This window comes from Delphinapterus leucas, chromosome 16 (genome assembly GCF_059928025.1).
Source record: "Delphinapterus leucas isolate spDelLeu-1000000601 "Yukka" chromosome 16, BTC_Dleu_Yukka2, whole genome shotgun sequence".
NCBI classification, from domain to species: Eukaryota; Metazoa; Chordata; class Mammalia; order Artiodactyla; family Monodontidae; genus Delphinapterus; species Delphinapterus leucas.
In genome coordinates, this window is record NC_143144.1 from 61,737,741 (window position 1) to 61,755,463 (window position 17,723).

General features: G+C 36.3%; 1 protein-coding gene across 3 annotated transcripts in view; it reads right to left on the minus strand.

Annotated features, from left to right (window-relative positions):
• NT5C2 (5'-nucleotidase, cytosolic II) overlaps positions 1-17,723 on the minus strand; it is a 164,963-nt gene that overhangs the window by 88,952 nt on the left and 58,288 nt on the right. For all 3 annotated transcript variants that reach the window (XM_089897312.1, XM_089897314.1, XM_089897311.1), the window contains exon 2: positions 2,793-2,919. In XM_089897312.1, the coding sequence (XP_089753438.1) occupies positions 2,793-2,893 (101 nt within the window). In that variant the 5' untranslated portion in view covers positions 2,894-2,919. The remainder of the gene's footprint in view (positions 1-2,792; positions 2,920-17,723) is intronic.

The window sequence follows — 17,723 nt, forward strand, 5'->3', positions numbered from 1 at the left end:
AAAATACTAGCGAACAGAATCCAACAACACACTAAAAGGATCATACACCATATCAAGTGGGATTTATCCCAGGGATGCAAGGATTCTTCAATATATGCAAATCAATCAATGTGATACACCATATTAACAAACTGAAGAATAAAAGCCATACGATCATCTCAATAGGTGCAGAAAAAGCTTTTGACAAAATTCAACACCATTTATGATAAAAACTCTCCAGAAAGTGGGCATAGAGGGAACCTACCTCAACATAATAAAGGCCATATACAACAAACCCACAGCAAACATCATTCTCCATGGTGAAAAACTGAAAGCATTTCCTCTAAGATCAGGAACAAGACAAGGATGTCCACTCTCGCCACTATTATTCAACATAGTTTTGGAAGTCCTAGCCACGGCGATCAGAGAAGAAAAAGAAATAAAAGGAATACAAACTGGAAAAGAAGTAAAACTGTCACTGCTTGCAGATGACATACTATACACAGACGATCCTAAAGATGCCACCAGAAAACTACTAGAGCTAATCAACGAATTTGGTAAAGTAGCAGGATACAAAATTAATGTGCAGAAACCTCTTGCATTCCTATACACTAATGATGAAAAATCTGAAGAGAAATTAAGGAAACGCTCCCATTTACCACTGAAACGAAAAGAATAAAATACCTAGGAATAAACCTACCTAGGAAGACAAAAGACCTTTATGCAGAAAACTATAAGACACTGATGAAAGAAATTAAAGATGATACAAACAGATGGAGAGATATACCATGTTCTTGGATTGGAAGAATCAATATTGTGAAAATTACTATACTACCCAAAGCAATCTACAGATTCAATGCAATCCCTATCAAATTACCAATGGCATTTTTCACAGAACTAGAACAAAAAATCTTAAAATTTGTATGTAGACACAAAAGACCCCAAATAGCCAAAGCGGTCTTGAGGGAAAAACATGGATCTGGAGGCATCAGACTCCCTGACTTCAGACTACACTACAAAGCCACAGTAATCAAGACAATATGGTCCTAGCACAAAAGCAGAAATATAGATCAATGGAACAGGGTAGAAAGCCCAGAGATAAACCCATGCACCTATGGTCAACTAGTCTATGACAAAGGAGGCCAGGATATACAATGGAGAAAAGACAGTCTCTTCAATAAGTGGTGCTGGGAGAACTGGACAGCTACATGTAAAAGAATGAAATTAGAATACTCCCTAACACCATACACAAAAATAAACTCAAAATGGATTAGAGACCTAAATATAAGACCGGACACTATAAAACTCTTAGAGGAAAACAAAGGAAGAACACCCTTTGACATAAATCACAATAAGATCTTTTATGATCCACCTCCTAGAGTAATGAAAATAAAAACAAAAATAAACAAATGGCACCTAATGAAACGTAAAAGCTTTTGCACAACAAAAGAAACTACAAACAAGACGAAAAGACAACCCTCAGAATGGGAGAAAATATTTGCAAACGAATCAATGGACAAAAGATTAATCTCTAAAATATATAAACAGCTCATGCAGCTCAATATTAAAAAAACAAACAACCCAATCCAAAAATGGGCAGAAGACCTAAACATTTTCCAAAGAAGACATACAGATGGTCAAGAAGCACATGAAAAGCTACTCAACATCACTAATTATTAGAGAAATGCAAATCAAAACTACAATGAGGTATCACCTCACACCAGTTAGAATGGGCATCATCAGAAAATCTACAAACAACAAATGCTGGAGAGGGTGTGGAGAAAAGGGAACCCTCTTGCACTGTTGGTGGGAATGTAAATTGATACAGCCACTATGGAGAACAGTATGGAGGTTCCTTAAAAAACTAAAAATAGAATTACCATATGACCCAGCAATCCCACTACTGGGCACATACCATGAGAAAACCATAATCCAAAAAGACACATGTACCACAATGTTCACTGCAGCACTATTTACAATAGCCAGGACATGGAAGCAACCTAAATGCCCTTCGAAAGATGAATGGATAAAGAAGATGTGGTACATATATACAATGGAACATTACTCAGCCATAAAAAGGAACAAAACTGTGTCATTTGTAGAGACGTGGATGGATCTAGAGTCTGTCATACAGAGTGAATTAAGTCAGAAAGAGAAAAACAAATATCGTATATTAACGCATATATGTGGAACCTAGAAAAATGGTACAGATGAACTGGTTTGCAGGGCAGAAACTGAGACACAGATGTAGAGAACAAATGTATGGACACCAAGGGGGGAAAGTGGAGGGGGGTGTGTGATGAATTGAGAGATTGGGATTGACATATACACACTAATATGTATAAAATGGATAACTCATAAGAACCTGCTGTATAAAAAAATAAAATGAAATTCAAAAATTAAAAAAAAAAGACAGTGCCTGTTTCCCCATATCTATACTAATACCTAACCTTTTGAATCTTTGACATTGTGATAAATTAAAAATATATCTCATTTTAAAACAGAAAAAAACAAACTGCATTAATAACTAAGGCACAATTTTCTAGCAGCTGAAGACTTTCTGCTCTTAAGGACTTGTTTTAGTAGATATAAGAAGCAGTAAGAATTTTTTTTAAAAAGCACCAACAGTGTGGTTGTAAAATTCTGGCAATAAAATTCTGGACTTTGGACTGGGTTTGAACCATGAACCAGCTATGTGATCTAGGGTAAACTGCCTAACCACTCTGCACGTTAATTTCATCATCTGTAAAATGAAGATAGTATACGCCCACTTTATAGAGCTGTTTTGAGGATTAAATAGACAAAATACTTACCGATGATAAGCTTCTCGTCGATACTTTTTCAGGAAATGTTTATCCATGTTAGCAGGCATATCTGCTGCATTTTGTAACCGATCACTCCAGGAAGTTGTCATTTTATTTTATTTGTATGCTCTCAATTCTAGAAAAGAAAATCAGTAATTTAGTAGATTAACATCTGTATATTGAAATCAGATTTTTTTTTAAATTAGTAAAACTCTATCTTGCAAATTGTCTGATATAACTATTTAAATATATTGAATATGGAAATATACTGAAAAATTAAACTAACACTTCTAAACTATGTAAATTTAGGAAAATAATTTCATATAGTAATTTCTATCCAGAAAGATCATATATAACACTTTAAAATAATTAAGCATGATTGCCAGTAATAATTTACTTTAATCCTAGATTCTAGAAAAGGGGCTGAGACCACAGACATGTGAAAATATATAATTTTCAGTTAATGTATGTTCAAATTACGTAAAGTAAGCAACTTTTTAATTCTGATAAACATACTAAACTCAATCAATGGTAGTACAAATATGTATGAGTATTTGACTTCTAATTATATTATGCTTTTATATTTTTCAGTGATAAATTATCTTGCAGCTAGTATTACAGACTGAACTAGAAGAAGAAATAAACTAAAACATTTCATCTCATTAGAATAAACATCTAAAACGAGGTGAGCAGGTGTCTTTACTGTATTTTTACTATAGGCACTGTTACAGGTTTCACTTCTATTTTTGCAGTTTTCATCTGCAGCTTTAAATAAGGATGAAAAATAACCTTTTAGAGTTAAGAAGTTTATTCACATTTTATTAAAATACCAATGTTTGTAAAAACATCTGCATTCTAACTTATTTCCAATTTTGAAAACACTAACATTGTTTATCACATTATGGCAATTTTAAAGTAAGCTATCTTTGTAGCTTTTTAAAATAATTTACTGAGGTGAAATTCACATAAGAAAACATACAATTTTAAAGTAAGTCAATGGCATTTAGTATGTTCATAATATAGTGCAACCACCACCTCTATCTAGTTCCAAAATACTTCTGTCACTCCAAAGTAAAACCCTTTACCCATTAAGCAGTTTCTCCCCATTCTCCCCACCCCACAGCCACCCCAATCCCACTTCTGCCTCTTCGGGTTTATCTATTCTGTATATTTCATATAAATAGAATCATATAGAATGTGAGTTTTTGTATCTGGCTTCTTTCATTTAGCATGTTTTCTAGTTTCATCCATGTTCTACCATGTTTCAGATACTTCCTTCCTTTCTATGGCTGAATAATAAATATTCCACTGTGTGCATGTACCACAATTTGTTTATCTCTTCATCCACTGACAGACATTTGGACTATTTCCACCTTTTGGCTACTGTGAATAGTACTGCTATAAACATGTATGAACAATGTATTTACTTGAGTACCAATTTTCAATTCTTTTGGATATATATTTAGGTCTGTAATGTTTCTGAAATAATCAAGATTTCCAAACACTGTTTAGATAACAAAAGTACTGGTACTTGCAAAAGACTCTAGTTAAGGGACTTCCCTGGCAGTCCAATGGTTAAGACTCCGTGCTTCCACTGCAGGGGGCACAGATGCGATCCCTGGTAGCGGAACTAGGACCCCACATAACTTAACAGAAGTTATTTGCTAGGCTACTATAACTGAATCTAGATACACTATGGGGTTTTTTTTATTTTAAAAAATTAATGTGGCAAATCCAGACTACTTTGTGGACCAAAAAAGGGTGAAATTTTGAAAAGTAAAGAATTACAATGGAACTTCAATGGTTTTCGGTGGGGGGAGGAGTGGAGGTTGAGGGAAGAACCAGGACTATATCTTACATAAGTTTAAATAAGACTCAGAAATGAAATTTGTACTCTATGACGAATTAAGAGAAATCAGAATAGTCATGCCATTAAAGAAAAACGTTAACTTGAGCTCTACTGCAATTATAGTCCATATAGTAAAGTGTAGGAAATAAATTTTGTTTATTTACTGTTAAGGCCTTCAGTGAACTCCAACTTTTAAAAAACCTCTAATAGCATTCACAAAAGTTTACCTCTTTTTATTTTTAAAAAGTTAAGGAGGGATTCCCTGGTGCAGAGTGGTTAAGAATCGGCCCGCCAATACAGGGGAAGCGGGTTCGATCCCTGGTCTGGGAAGATCCCACATGCTGCGGACCAACTAAGCTCGTGTGTCACAACTACTGAGCCTGCACTCTAGAGCCCGAAAGCCACAACTACTGAGCCGGTGTGTCACGATTACTGAAGCCCACACGCCTGGAGCCCGTGCTCCACAAGAAGAGAAGCCACCACAATGAGAAGCCCACACACCGCAACGAAGAGTAGCTCCCACTCGACGCAACTAGAGAAAGCCCATGCACAGCAACGAAGACCCAACACGGCCATAAATAAAAAAAATTTTTTAAAAAAGGGACTTCCCTGGTGGCCCAGTGGTTAAGAATCTGCCTGCCACTACAGGGGACACGGGTTTGAGCCCTGGTCTGGGAAGATCCCACATGCCACAAAGCAACTAAGCCCATGTGCCACAACTATTGAGCCTGCACTCTAGAGCCTGTGAGCCACAACTACTGAGCTCGCGTGCCACAGCTAGTGAAGCCCGCACCCCTGGAGCCCAAATTGGAAAAAATTAAAGACAAGAAAAATTATTGAAAGCAGCAAGGGAAAAACCACAAATAACATACAAGGGAACTCCCATAAGGTTAACAGCTGATTTCTCAGCAGAAACTCTACAAGCCAGAAGAGAATGGCATGACATATTTAAAGTCATGAAAGGGAAGAAGCTACAACCAAGATTACTCTATCCTTGAAAGATCTCATTCAGATTCAATGGAGAAATCAAAAGCTTTACAGACAAGCAAAAGCTAAGAGAATTCAGCATTACCAAACCAGCTCTACAACAAATGCTAAAGGAACTTCTCTAAGTAGGAAACACAAGAGAAGAAAAGGACCTACAAAAACAAACCCAAAACAATTAAGAAAATGTTAACAGGAACATACATATTGATAATTACCTTAAATGTGAATGGATTAAATGCTCCAACCAAAAGACACAGGCTCGCTAAATGGATACAAAAACAAGACCCATACATATGCTGTCTACAAGAGACCCACTTCAGGCCTAGGGACACATACAGACTGAAAGTGAGGGGATGGAAAAAGATATACCATGTAAATGGAAATCAAAAGAAAGCTGCAGTAGCAATACTCATATCAGATAAAATATACTTTAAAATAAAGAATGTTACAACAGACAAGGAAGGACACTACATAATGATCAAGGGATCAATCCAAGAAGAAGATATAATTATAAATATATATGCACCCAACATAGGAACACCTCAATGCATAAGGCAACTGCTAACAGCTGCAAAGGAGGAAATCGACAGTAACACAATAATACTGGAGGACTTTAACACCTCATTTACACCAATGGACAGATCATCCAAACAGAAAATTAATAAGGAAACACAAGCTTTAAATGACACAATAGACCAGATAGATTGAATTGATATTTATAGGACATTCCATCCAAAAACAGCAGATTACACTTTCTTCTCAAGTGAGCATGGAACATTCTCCAGGATACATCACATCTTGGGTCACAAATCAAGCCTCAGTAAATTTAAGAAAACTGAAATCATATCAAGCACTTTTCTGACCACAACGCTATGAGATTAGAAATCAATTACAGGGAAAAAAAACATAAAAAACACAAACACATGGAGGCTAAACAATACGTTACTAAATAACCAAGAGATCACTGAAGAAATCAAAGAGGAAATCAGAAAATACCTAGAGACAAATGACAATGAAAACACGACAATCCAAAATGTATGGGATGCAGCAAAAGCACTTCTAAGAGGGAAGTTTATAGTTATACAAGCCTACCTCAAGAAACAAGAAAAATCTCAAATAAACAATCTAAACTTACATCTAAAGGAACCAGAGAACGAAGAACAAACAAAACCCAAAGTTAGCAGAAGGAAAGAAATCATAAAGACCAGAGCAGAAATAAATGAAATAGAAACAAAGAAAACAATAACAAAGATCAATAAAACTAAAAGCTAGTTCTTTGAGAAGATAAACAAAATTGATAAACCATTAGCCAGACTCATCAAGAAAAAGAGGGAGAGGACTCAAATCAATAAAATTAGAAATGAAACAGAAGAAGTTACAACAGACACCAAAGAAATACAAAGCATCCTAAGCGACTATGACAAGCAACTCTATGCCAATAAAATGGACAACCTGAAAGAAACTGACAAATTTGTAGAAGGTATAACCTTCCAAGACTGAACCAGGAAGAAATAGAAAATATGAACAGACCAATCACAAGTAATGAAATTGAAACTGTGATTAAAAATCTTCCAACAAACAGAACTCCAGGACCAGATGGCTTCACAGGTGAATTCTATCAAACACTTACAGAAGAGCTAACACCCATCCTTCTCAAACTCTTCCAAAAATTGCGGAGGAAGGAACACTCCCAAACTCATTCTATGAGGCCACCATCACCCTGATACCAGAACCAGACAAAGATACTACAAAAAAAGAAAATTACACACCAATATCACTGATGAATATAGATGCAAAAATCCTCAACAAAATACTAGCGAACAGAATCCAACAACACACTAAAAGGATCATACACCATATCAAGTGGGATTTATCCCAGGGATGCAAGGATTCTTCAACATATGCAAATCAATCAATGTGATACACCATATTAACAAACTGAAGAATAAAAGCCATACGATCATCTCAATAGGTGCAGAAAAAGCTTTTGACAAAATTCAACACCATTTATGATAAAAACTCTCCAGAAAGTGGGCATAGAGGGAACCTACCTCAACATAATAAAGGCCATATACAACAAACCCACAGCAAACATCATTCTCCATGGTGAAAAACTGAAAGCATTTCCTCTAAGATCAGGAACAAGACAAGGATGTCCACTCTCGCCACTATTATTCAACATAGTTTTGGAAGTCCTAGCCACGGCGATCAGAGAAGAAAAAGAAATAAAAGGAATACAAACTGGAAAAGAAGTAAAACTGTCACTGCTTGCAGATGACATACTATATACACAGACGATCCTGAAGATGCCACCAGAAAACTACTAGAGCTAATCAATGAATTTGGTAAAGTTGCAGGATGCAGAATTAATGCACAGAAATTTCTTGCATTCCTATACACTAATGATGAAAAATCTGAAAGAGAAATTAAGGAAACACTCCCATTTACCACTGCAACAAAAAGAATAAATTACCTAGGAATAAAATTTAAAAATTAGCAGCATTCAAAGGAAAAGGAAACAATGATACATAACAAGGAGAAAAATCAACTGAAGCAGGAACTTACCTGGTGGTCCAGTGGTAAAGAATACACCTTACAATGCAGGGGACACGGTTTTGATCCCTGGTCAGGGAATTACAATCCCACATGTTATGGGGCAACTAAGCCCACGTGCCACAGCTACTGAGCTGGCACGCCTCAACTACAGCCCACGTGCCACAAACTACAGAGCCCACGTGCCCTGGAGACTGTGTGCCACAACTAGAGAAGCCTGTGCACCAAAACGAAGAGACCGCACACCTCAATGAAAGATCCCGCATGTCTCAATGAAGATCCCTGGTGCCTCAACTAAGACCTGATGCAGCCAAAAATAAATGAAATAAATAATGAATAAATCTTTTTTTAAAAATCCACTGAAGCAAACCCACAAATGACACAGATGATAGAATACTCAAAGACACTAAGTTATTATAACTGGACAAAATTCAATATATAATATGCAATTCAAATAATATATCATTCAATATATAATTGATAATTGAATGTATTTCATATGTTCAAAAAACTAGAAGACTGAGAATGTTAAGTACAGGCATGAAAAATCTTTTTAAAAGACCCAACTCAAACATCTAGAAGCGACAACTACAATCTGAGATGAGAAATAACACTGAATAGATTAATGACAGATTAGACTTTAAAGAAAACATTAGTAACTTGAAGACATAGCAATAGAAACTATCCAAATTAAAACAGATCAGTGACCTGTGCAACAGTTTCAAGTGTATTCTGATTTCTAATATATGCATAATTGGAGTCCACAAAAGAAAAGAGGAAGTGAGAAGACAGAAAAATTATTTAAAGAAATAGTGGGGGAACATTTCCAAACTTAATGAAAATTATAAATCTACAGGTCCAAGAAAACTCAGTAAACCCCAAGCACACAAAACAAGAAAACTACACCAAGGCACATCAAAATCAAATTACTTAAAAGGAGTGATAAAGAGAAAATATTAAAGAAGCAGCTAAAGAAAGAAGACATCATATAGAGAAGAAAAAAACAAATTCCTCATCTGAAGCAGTGAAGCCAGAGAAAAGTGGAGAAACACCTTTAAAGAACTGAAAGAAAATAAGTGTCAACCTAGAATTCTTTCCCTGATAAAAACATCTTTCAGAAATAAAGACTTCTTCAGATGTACAAAAGCTGAAAGAATTCATCACCAGCAGACTCTAAAAGAAATTTTAAACGAAGTCCTTCAGGTAAGAGGAAAACAATACCAGATGGAAATCAATCTACACAAAGGAATGGGTAACTATAAAAGATTTTTCCCTACTATTAAGTCTTTCTAAAAGATAACTGTTTGAAGCAAAAGTAACAGTAATATATTGTTAGGTTTATAACATATATAGAACTAAAATATGTGACAGTAATAACCCAAAGGTGTGTAAGAAGAGAACAGAAGTATACTACTTTAAGACTCCTATAGTACACATGAAGTAGTATACCACTTGAAAGCAGACTATGATAAGGTAAAGATGCATACTATACACCTTAAAGCAATCACCACAGTAACAAAGTTATAGCTAATAAGGCAACAAAAGAGATAAAATGGAAACAAGAAATAATCAACCCAAAATATGAGGTAAAAAGAGAAAAGGGAAACAAAGCAAACAAAAAAATAGCAAGGTGGTAGAATTTTACTCAACCATATTTTTAAAATTACATTAAGTTTAAATATCTACCCCAATCAAAAAAAAAAAAAAAGCTGTAGGACCTAAATATAAGACATGACACCACAAAGCTCCCAGAAAAGAACATAGGCAAAACATTCTCTGACATAAATTGTACCGTTGTTTTCTTAGGTCAGTCTCGAAGGCAATAAAAATAAAAGCAAAAATAAACAAGTGGGACCCAATCAAACTTATAAGCTTTTGAAAAGCAAAGGAAATCATAAAATGAAAAGACAACCTACAGACTGGGAGAAAATATGTGCAAATGATGCAACCAACAAGGCCTTAATTTCCAAAGTATATAAGCAGCTCATACAACTCAATAACAACAACAAAAATAACCCAATCAAAATATAGGTGGAAGACCTAAACAGACATTTCTTCAAAGAAAACATACAGATGGTCGATAGGCACATGAAAAGATGCTCAACATCGCTAATTATTAGAAAAATGCAAATCAAAACTACAATGAGGTATCACCTCACACCGGTCAGAATGGCCATCATTTAGAAGTCGACAAATAACAAATACTGGAGAGGGTGTGGAAAAAAGGGAACCCTCATACACTGTTGGTGGGAATGTAAACTGGTGCAACCAGTATGGAAAACAGTATGGAGGTTCCTTAGAAAAACTAAATCTAGGACTTCCCTGGTGGCACAGTGGTTAAGAATCCGCCTGCCAATGCAGGGACATGGGTTCGAGCCCTAGTCCGGGAAGATCCCACATGCCCATGCGCCACAAGTACTGAGCCTGCGCTCTAGAGTCCGTGAGCCACACTACTGAGCCCACGTGCCACAACTACTGAAGCCCACACACCTAGAGCCCGTGCTCTGCAACAAAAACAAGCCACCGCAGTGAGAAGCCTGTGCACTGCAACGAAGAGTAGCCCCCACTTGCTGCAACAACAGAAAGCCTGGGTGCAGCAACAAAGACCCAATGCAGCCAAAAATAAATAAATAAATTTATATTAAAAAAACCCAACAACACGAAAAACAGGGAATTCCCTGGTGGTCCAGTGGTTGGGACTCCACGCTTTCAATGACAAGGGCGCAGGTTCAATTCCTGGTCGGAGAGCTAGGATCATGCATGTCACACGGTGTGGCCAAAAAATAAATAAAATGGTTCACATAAGTTAATAAATAAATAAATAAAGTCTGTCCTCCATCCTGAGGTTTAAAAAAAAAACCAGAAAACTAAAAATAGAGTTGCCATATGATCCAGCAATCCCACTCCTGGGCGTATATCCAGAGAAAGCTGTAATTCAAAAAGATACATGCACCTCAATGTTCATAGCAGCACTATTTACAACAGCTAAGACAAGGAAGCAAGGTAAATGTCCATTGACAGATGACTAGATAAAGAAAATGTTGCATATATATATATAAAATAGGATACTAGCCATAAAAAAATGAAATAATGCCATGTGCAGCAACATGGATGGACCTGGAGATTATCATACTAAATGAAGTAAGTCAGAAAGTAAGTCAGAAAGAGAAACACCATATGATATCACTAATATGTGGAATCTAAAATATGATACAAATATGATACAAACAGAAACAGGCTCACAGACATAGAAAACAAACTAGAGGTTACCGGAAAGGGGATGGGGGCAGAATAACTTAGAAGTTTGGGATTAGCAGATATAAACTACTATATATAAAATAGGTAAACAACAAGGTCCTACTGTATAGCACAGGGAACTATATTCAATATCCCATAATAAACCATAATGGAAAAGATGAAAAAGAAAAAAACTATATATATATAAAACAATCACTTTGCTATATACATCAGAAACCGACACAACACTATAAATCAACTATACTCTAATAAAAAAAATTTTTATTAAGTTGGCATGGTTACATTAACATTAGACAAAGTATACTTCAGATCAAAGAATATTACCAGGTTTAAGGAAGCCCATTTCTTAATGATAAACAGGTCAATTTATCAAGAAGACATAATAATCATAAATGCTTATGTACATCTAATAACAGAGCTTCAAAATACATGAAGCAAAAACTTGTAGAACTGCAAGGAGGAAGTGACAAAACCACAATTATAGCTGTAGATTTCAGTAATATTTCAATAACTGATAGAACAAGTGGACAGGATGTCTGTTAAGGATAGAAATGACTTGACCAACATTATCATCCAACTTGACCTAACTGACATTCATAAAACAGTCCACCCAGCAACCACAGAATACACATTCTTTTCAAGTGCACATGGAACATTTACCAAAATAGATCATGTTCTGGGCCATAAAACAAGTCTCAATAAATTGAAATTGAAAAAGAATCAAGTCTTACAAAGTATGTTCACTGGCCACAATGAAATTAAATTAGCAATAAATACAGAAAGATACCTGGAAAATCCCCAAATATCTGCAAATAAGTGAACACACTTCTATAGAACCCAAGGGTCAAAGAAGAAATCAAAGGAGAAATTAGAAATTATTTTGAACTGACTCAAAATGAAAATACAACATTATTAAAATTTGTGAGGACTTTCCCTGGTGCACAGTGTTTAAGAATCCACCTGCCAATGGAGGGGACACGGGCTCGAACCCTGGTCCAGGAAGATCCCACATGCCGAGGAGCAACTAAGCCCGTGCACCACAACTACTGAGCCTGTGCTCTAGAACCCACGAGCCACAACTACTGAGCCCACACACCAGAACTACTGAAGCCCATGCTCCTGGAGTCTGTTTTCCACAACAAGAGAAGCCACAGCAATGAGAAGCCTGCGCACCACAATGAAGAGTAGCTCCCTCTCGCCACAACTAGAGAAAGCCCCTGCACAGCAACGAAGACCCAACACAGCCAAAAAAAAATTTCTTTAATTACAAATAAAATTTGTGGGCTTCCCTGGTGGCGCAATGGTTGAGAGTCAACCTGCCGATGCAGGGAACGCGGGTTCGTGCCCCAGTCCGGGAAGATCCCACATGCCGCAGAGCGGCTAGGCCCGTGAGCCATGGCCGCTGAGCCTGTGCGTCCAGAGCCTGTGCTCCGCAACGGGAGAGGCCACAACAATGAGAGGCCCGTGTACCACCCCAGAAAAAAATTAAAATAAAATAAAATAAAATTTGTGAGAATGGGATCAAAACAGTTCACTAAAAACATCAACTAAACACAAAAGGCGGCAATAATGGAGGAAATGAGGAACAAAAAGGGTTTAAGTCATTCAGAAAACAAATAGCAAAATGGCAAAAATAAGTCCTTCCTCATTAGTAATTACTTTGAAGGCAAAGTTTCACAGAAAGGATTAAAAAGACATGATCCGGGACTTCCCTGGTGGTGCAGTGGTTGAGAATCTGCCTGCCAACGCAGGGGACGCGGGTTTGAGCCCTGGTCCAGGAAGATCCCACATGCCGCGGAGCAGCTCAGCCCGTGGGCCACAGCTACTGAGCCTGTGCTCTGGAGCCCACGATCCACAACTACTGAAGCCTGTGTGCCTGGAGCCCGTGCTCTGCACCAGGAGAGGCCACTGCAGTGAGAAGCCTGCACACAGCAACAAAGACCCAGCACAGCCCAAAATAATAAATAAATAAATACATCTATTAAAACTAATATTGATAATGATATAGAGGTCTTGAACAAGTATAAACTAACTAAACCTAGGAGACACATATAGACCACTCCACCCAACAACAGAATATACATTCTTCTCAAGTGCACATGGAACATTGCCCAGGATAGACCATATGTTCAACCATAAAATAAGTCTTAATAAATGTTTAGGGACTTCCCTGGTGGCGCAGTGGTTAAGAATCCACCTGCCAATGCACGGGACGTGGGTTCGAGCCCTGGTCTGGGAAGATCCCACATGCTGTGGAGCAACTAAGCCCATGTGCCACAACTACTGAGCCTGCACTCTAGAGCCCACAAGCCACAACTACTGAGCCCGCGTGCCACAACTACTGAAGCCTGCGCACCTAGAGCCCATGCTGCGCAACAAGAGAAGCCACCGTAATGAGAAGCCTGTGCGCTGCAACGAAGAGTAGCCCCTGCTCTCCGCAACTAGAGAAAGCCCACGCGCAGCAACGAAGACCCAATGCAGCCAAAAATAAATAAATTTATTAAATAAATGTTTAAAAAATTGAAATCATACAAAGTATCTTCTTCTATCATAATGGAATAAAGCTAGAAGTCAATAAGATAAGGAAAACTACAAAATTCACAAATATGTGGAAGTTAATCAACACACTCTTTAACAACCAACAGGGTCAAAGAAGAAATCACAAGGAAAACCAGAAAATAGTTAAGAGACAAAAGAAAACAAAAACACAAAACACCAAAAACTTATGAGATACAGGGAAGGCCGTATGTACTCAGAGGAAAATTTACAGCTGTAAATGCCTTCATTAAAAAAGAAGAAACATCTCAAACCAATAACCTAACTTTATACCTGGAGGAACTAGAATGGCAACAAAAAGATGAACAAACTAAGCCCAAGCCCAGCAGAAGGAAGGTATTAATAACAATTAGGGAAGAAATAAATAAAATAGAGAATAAATAAACACAGAATCAATGAAACCAAACGTTCATTCTTTGAAATGACCAACAAAATTGACAAACCTTAACTAGAATGACTAGGAGACTGAGATAAGATGCAAGTAACTAGAATCAGATGAAAGCAAGGAAATTATTACTGATCACATAGAAATAAAAATCAAATCCAACAATATTTTAAAAGAATAATACAACCAAGTGGAGTCAATCCCAGGAATGCAGAGATGATTTAACATGCTAAAATCAGTCAACGTATTAGCTGACTTAAAAAAAAAAAAAAAAGGAACAAGAAAAACTGTATGATCATCTCAATAGATATAGAAAAAGTATAAGACAAAATTCGACATGCTTTCCTGATAAAAACTCTCAGCAAGCTAGTTATAAAGGTAACTTCCTTAGTATGATAAAGTGCATCTACCAAGAACCTACAGGTAACATCATACTAAAAAGGTGAAAGACTGAATGTTTTCCCCCTAAAATCAGGAAAAAAGAGATGTACAGTCTCACCACTTCTACTCAAAATTGTACTGGAGGTTCTATCCTAGCCAGTACCATCAGGCACCTCTCAGCATATACAAAAATTAATTCAAAATGCACTGTAGGCCTAAATGTAAAATCTAAGACTATAAAACTTCTAGGAGAAAAGATAAAAGAAAGTCTTTGTGAGCTTTGGGTTAGTCAAAATTTCCTAGTTCCAAAACCTAAAGCACAATGGATAAAAGAAAAAAGTTGATAAATTAGATTCCATCAAAATTTAAAACTTCTGCTCTTCAGAAGACACCAATAAGAGGAGGAAAAAACAAGTGACAACAGAAGAGACAAATTCTCAGCCTCATGGAGCCTACATCTTAGTGGAGGAGTAAGACAGTAACCAAACACACTGTGTCAGGTAGTGATAAGTGGTATATGGTATAGGTAAAACAAATAAGGTGAAGAGATAAAGAATGACAATGATAATATTGTAGGAAAACCATGGAAGGTATCTATAAGGAAACAATATTAGTTCAGAGACCTCAGTAAAGTGAGGGGATGATAGATAAAATAAAACAATAAGTCAACTTACTACTAGGTTGGCATTACAAGTCATGTTAATCTGTTTTGCACATTATGGTTTATATGTATATGAGTGATGTAAAAACATTTAAAATATTTTACTCCCTTAGGAAGTTTAAATATTGTCTCTTCAATCTTGTTTGTATACTCAACTTGTCCCTTTTCATGGCTAACAGAGGAATATAAACAAAACAAAATTGTATTTTCACATTATGTTTCCATTAAAATGTTTTCTATCACTCTTTGGGAGGAAAAGCGGAGGAGATAAGCTACAGTCTGAGGGAAAATATTTGCAAATCACACGTCTGATAAAACAACATGTATCCAGAACATATACGAACTCTCAAAACACAAGACAAAGAATCCAATTGTTAAAATATGGGCAAAGTGTTTGAGTAGACACTTCATCAAAAAAGATATATAGATGGCAAATAAACACATGAAATGATACTCAACATCATTTATCAGCAGGGAAATGCAAATTACAACCATAATGAGATTCTACTACATGCCTATTAGAATATTTAAAATTAAAAAGTCTGACCAGGGACTTCCCTGGCGGTCCAGTGGCTAGGACTCTGCACGTCCACTGCAGGGGGCACGGGTTCAATCCTGGCCGAAGAACTAAGATCCCGTGTGCCGTGAGGTGCAGCCAAAAAAAAAAAAAAAAAAAGACTGACCATGCCAAATTTGATGAGGATAAAGAGCAACTAGAACTCCAGTACACTGCTGGTGAGAATATAAAAATGGTACAAGCACTTTGGAAAACAATTTGCCATTTCGGTTTTTTTTTTTTTTTGATGCGCTGCTGGTCTTGCAGGATCTCAGTTTCCTGACCAGGGATTCAACCAGACCCATGAAGTTAAAGCCCGGAATCCTAACCATTAGGCCACCAGGGAACTCCCACCATTTCTTTAAAAGTTAAACGTAACATCTACTCTATGTCCCAATCTTTCTACTCCCAAGTAATTGTCCAAGAGAAATGAAAGCATATATCCATATAAAGACTTGCACATGAATATTCAGAGCAGCTTTGTGTGTCATAGTCAGAAACTGAAAACAACCCAAATGTCTATGAACAGGTGAATGGATACATGTTGTGTCATATCCATACAATGGAATATGATTATGCAATAAAAAGGAACGAACTATTGATATACAACAAGAATAAATCTCAAAATTATGCTGAGTGAAAGAAGACAAAAAAATGAGTGCACACTACATGATTTTGTTTACGTAAAATTCTAGAAAATGCCAACTAAGCTACCGTGACAGAAAGCAGATCAGCGGCTGCCTAGAGTGGAGGCGTGAGGTGGGGAGGGGCCCAAGGAAACTTTGGGGTGTGATATGTTCATTACCTCAATTATGGTGACTGTTTCATGGTTATGTACATATGTCAAACTTATTGTACCTTCTAAATATATAGTTTGTTGTATGTATTTATACCTCAATAAAACTGTTTTTTAAAAGTCAGGCTTTTCTTTCCCTCTTTCCTTACAAATTAGAGATAGTAATTACACTAAAAAAAAGATTTCCCCCATATATTTTAACTTCTTTTTGTATTACTTTCTTCAAATTATTTGTAGGAAAAATTCAAAGCACTTTCTTGGACCATTCATGGACTAAACAGAATACATTTTATTTTAAAAATTCAAGTTACAGAGTCTCAGCAAAGATAACACAAGATTTTATTCTGCTAAAAATGTAAACATAAATGATTAAATAACCATATTATCACTAATATGAAATAAAATTTGCCATGAAGTCTATATAAGTTATGTGAAGGTACAGGGATGAGATTTTCTTAAATCATCATCTTCAAAAAGTTCCTTATTTGGTTTTCCTATGATCTTATTTAACACATGTTAGCATTACTATGACAGACTTTTGGACTCTATTCACAGAGTCAGTCTATCTAATGTTTATTTTTTACAGTGACAGTAAAATTATAGACGTTATCATCTGGCAAAAAAAAAAAATGTTCCAATAAGTAGGTAAACATTTTATTTGTCACCTGTTTACAGTGTCAAGCTTAAGAGTAGTTTTTTCAGTAAGGTACAGCAGTGACTAATGCTGAATAAAAAGCTCAAATTTTAATTCCTTCCAAGCAATAGTGGTACAGTTTATATTGAAACAGTCCTTTGTTTCAATATAAAATATCCAGCCTGCAAAGTAGTTGTATCTGGAGAGTAACAACTGAAATGAACTCTCAGGCATTTAAAATATTTTAGTTTCACACTTTAAAAATATTTCATAGGCAAAACATACATAGTTCCCTTCACCACTAACATCATCCTCCCCCAAAGA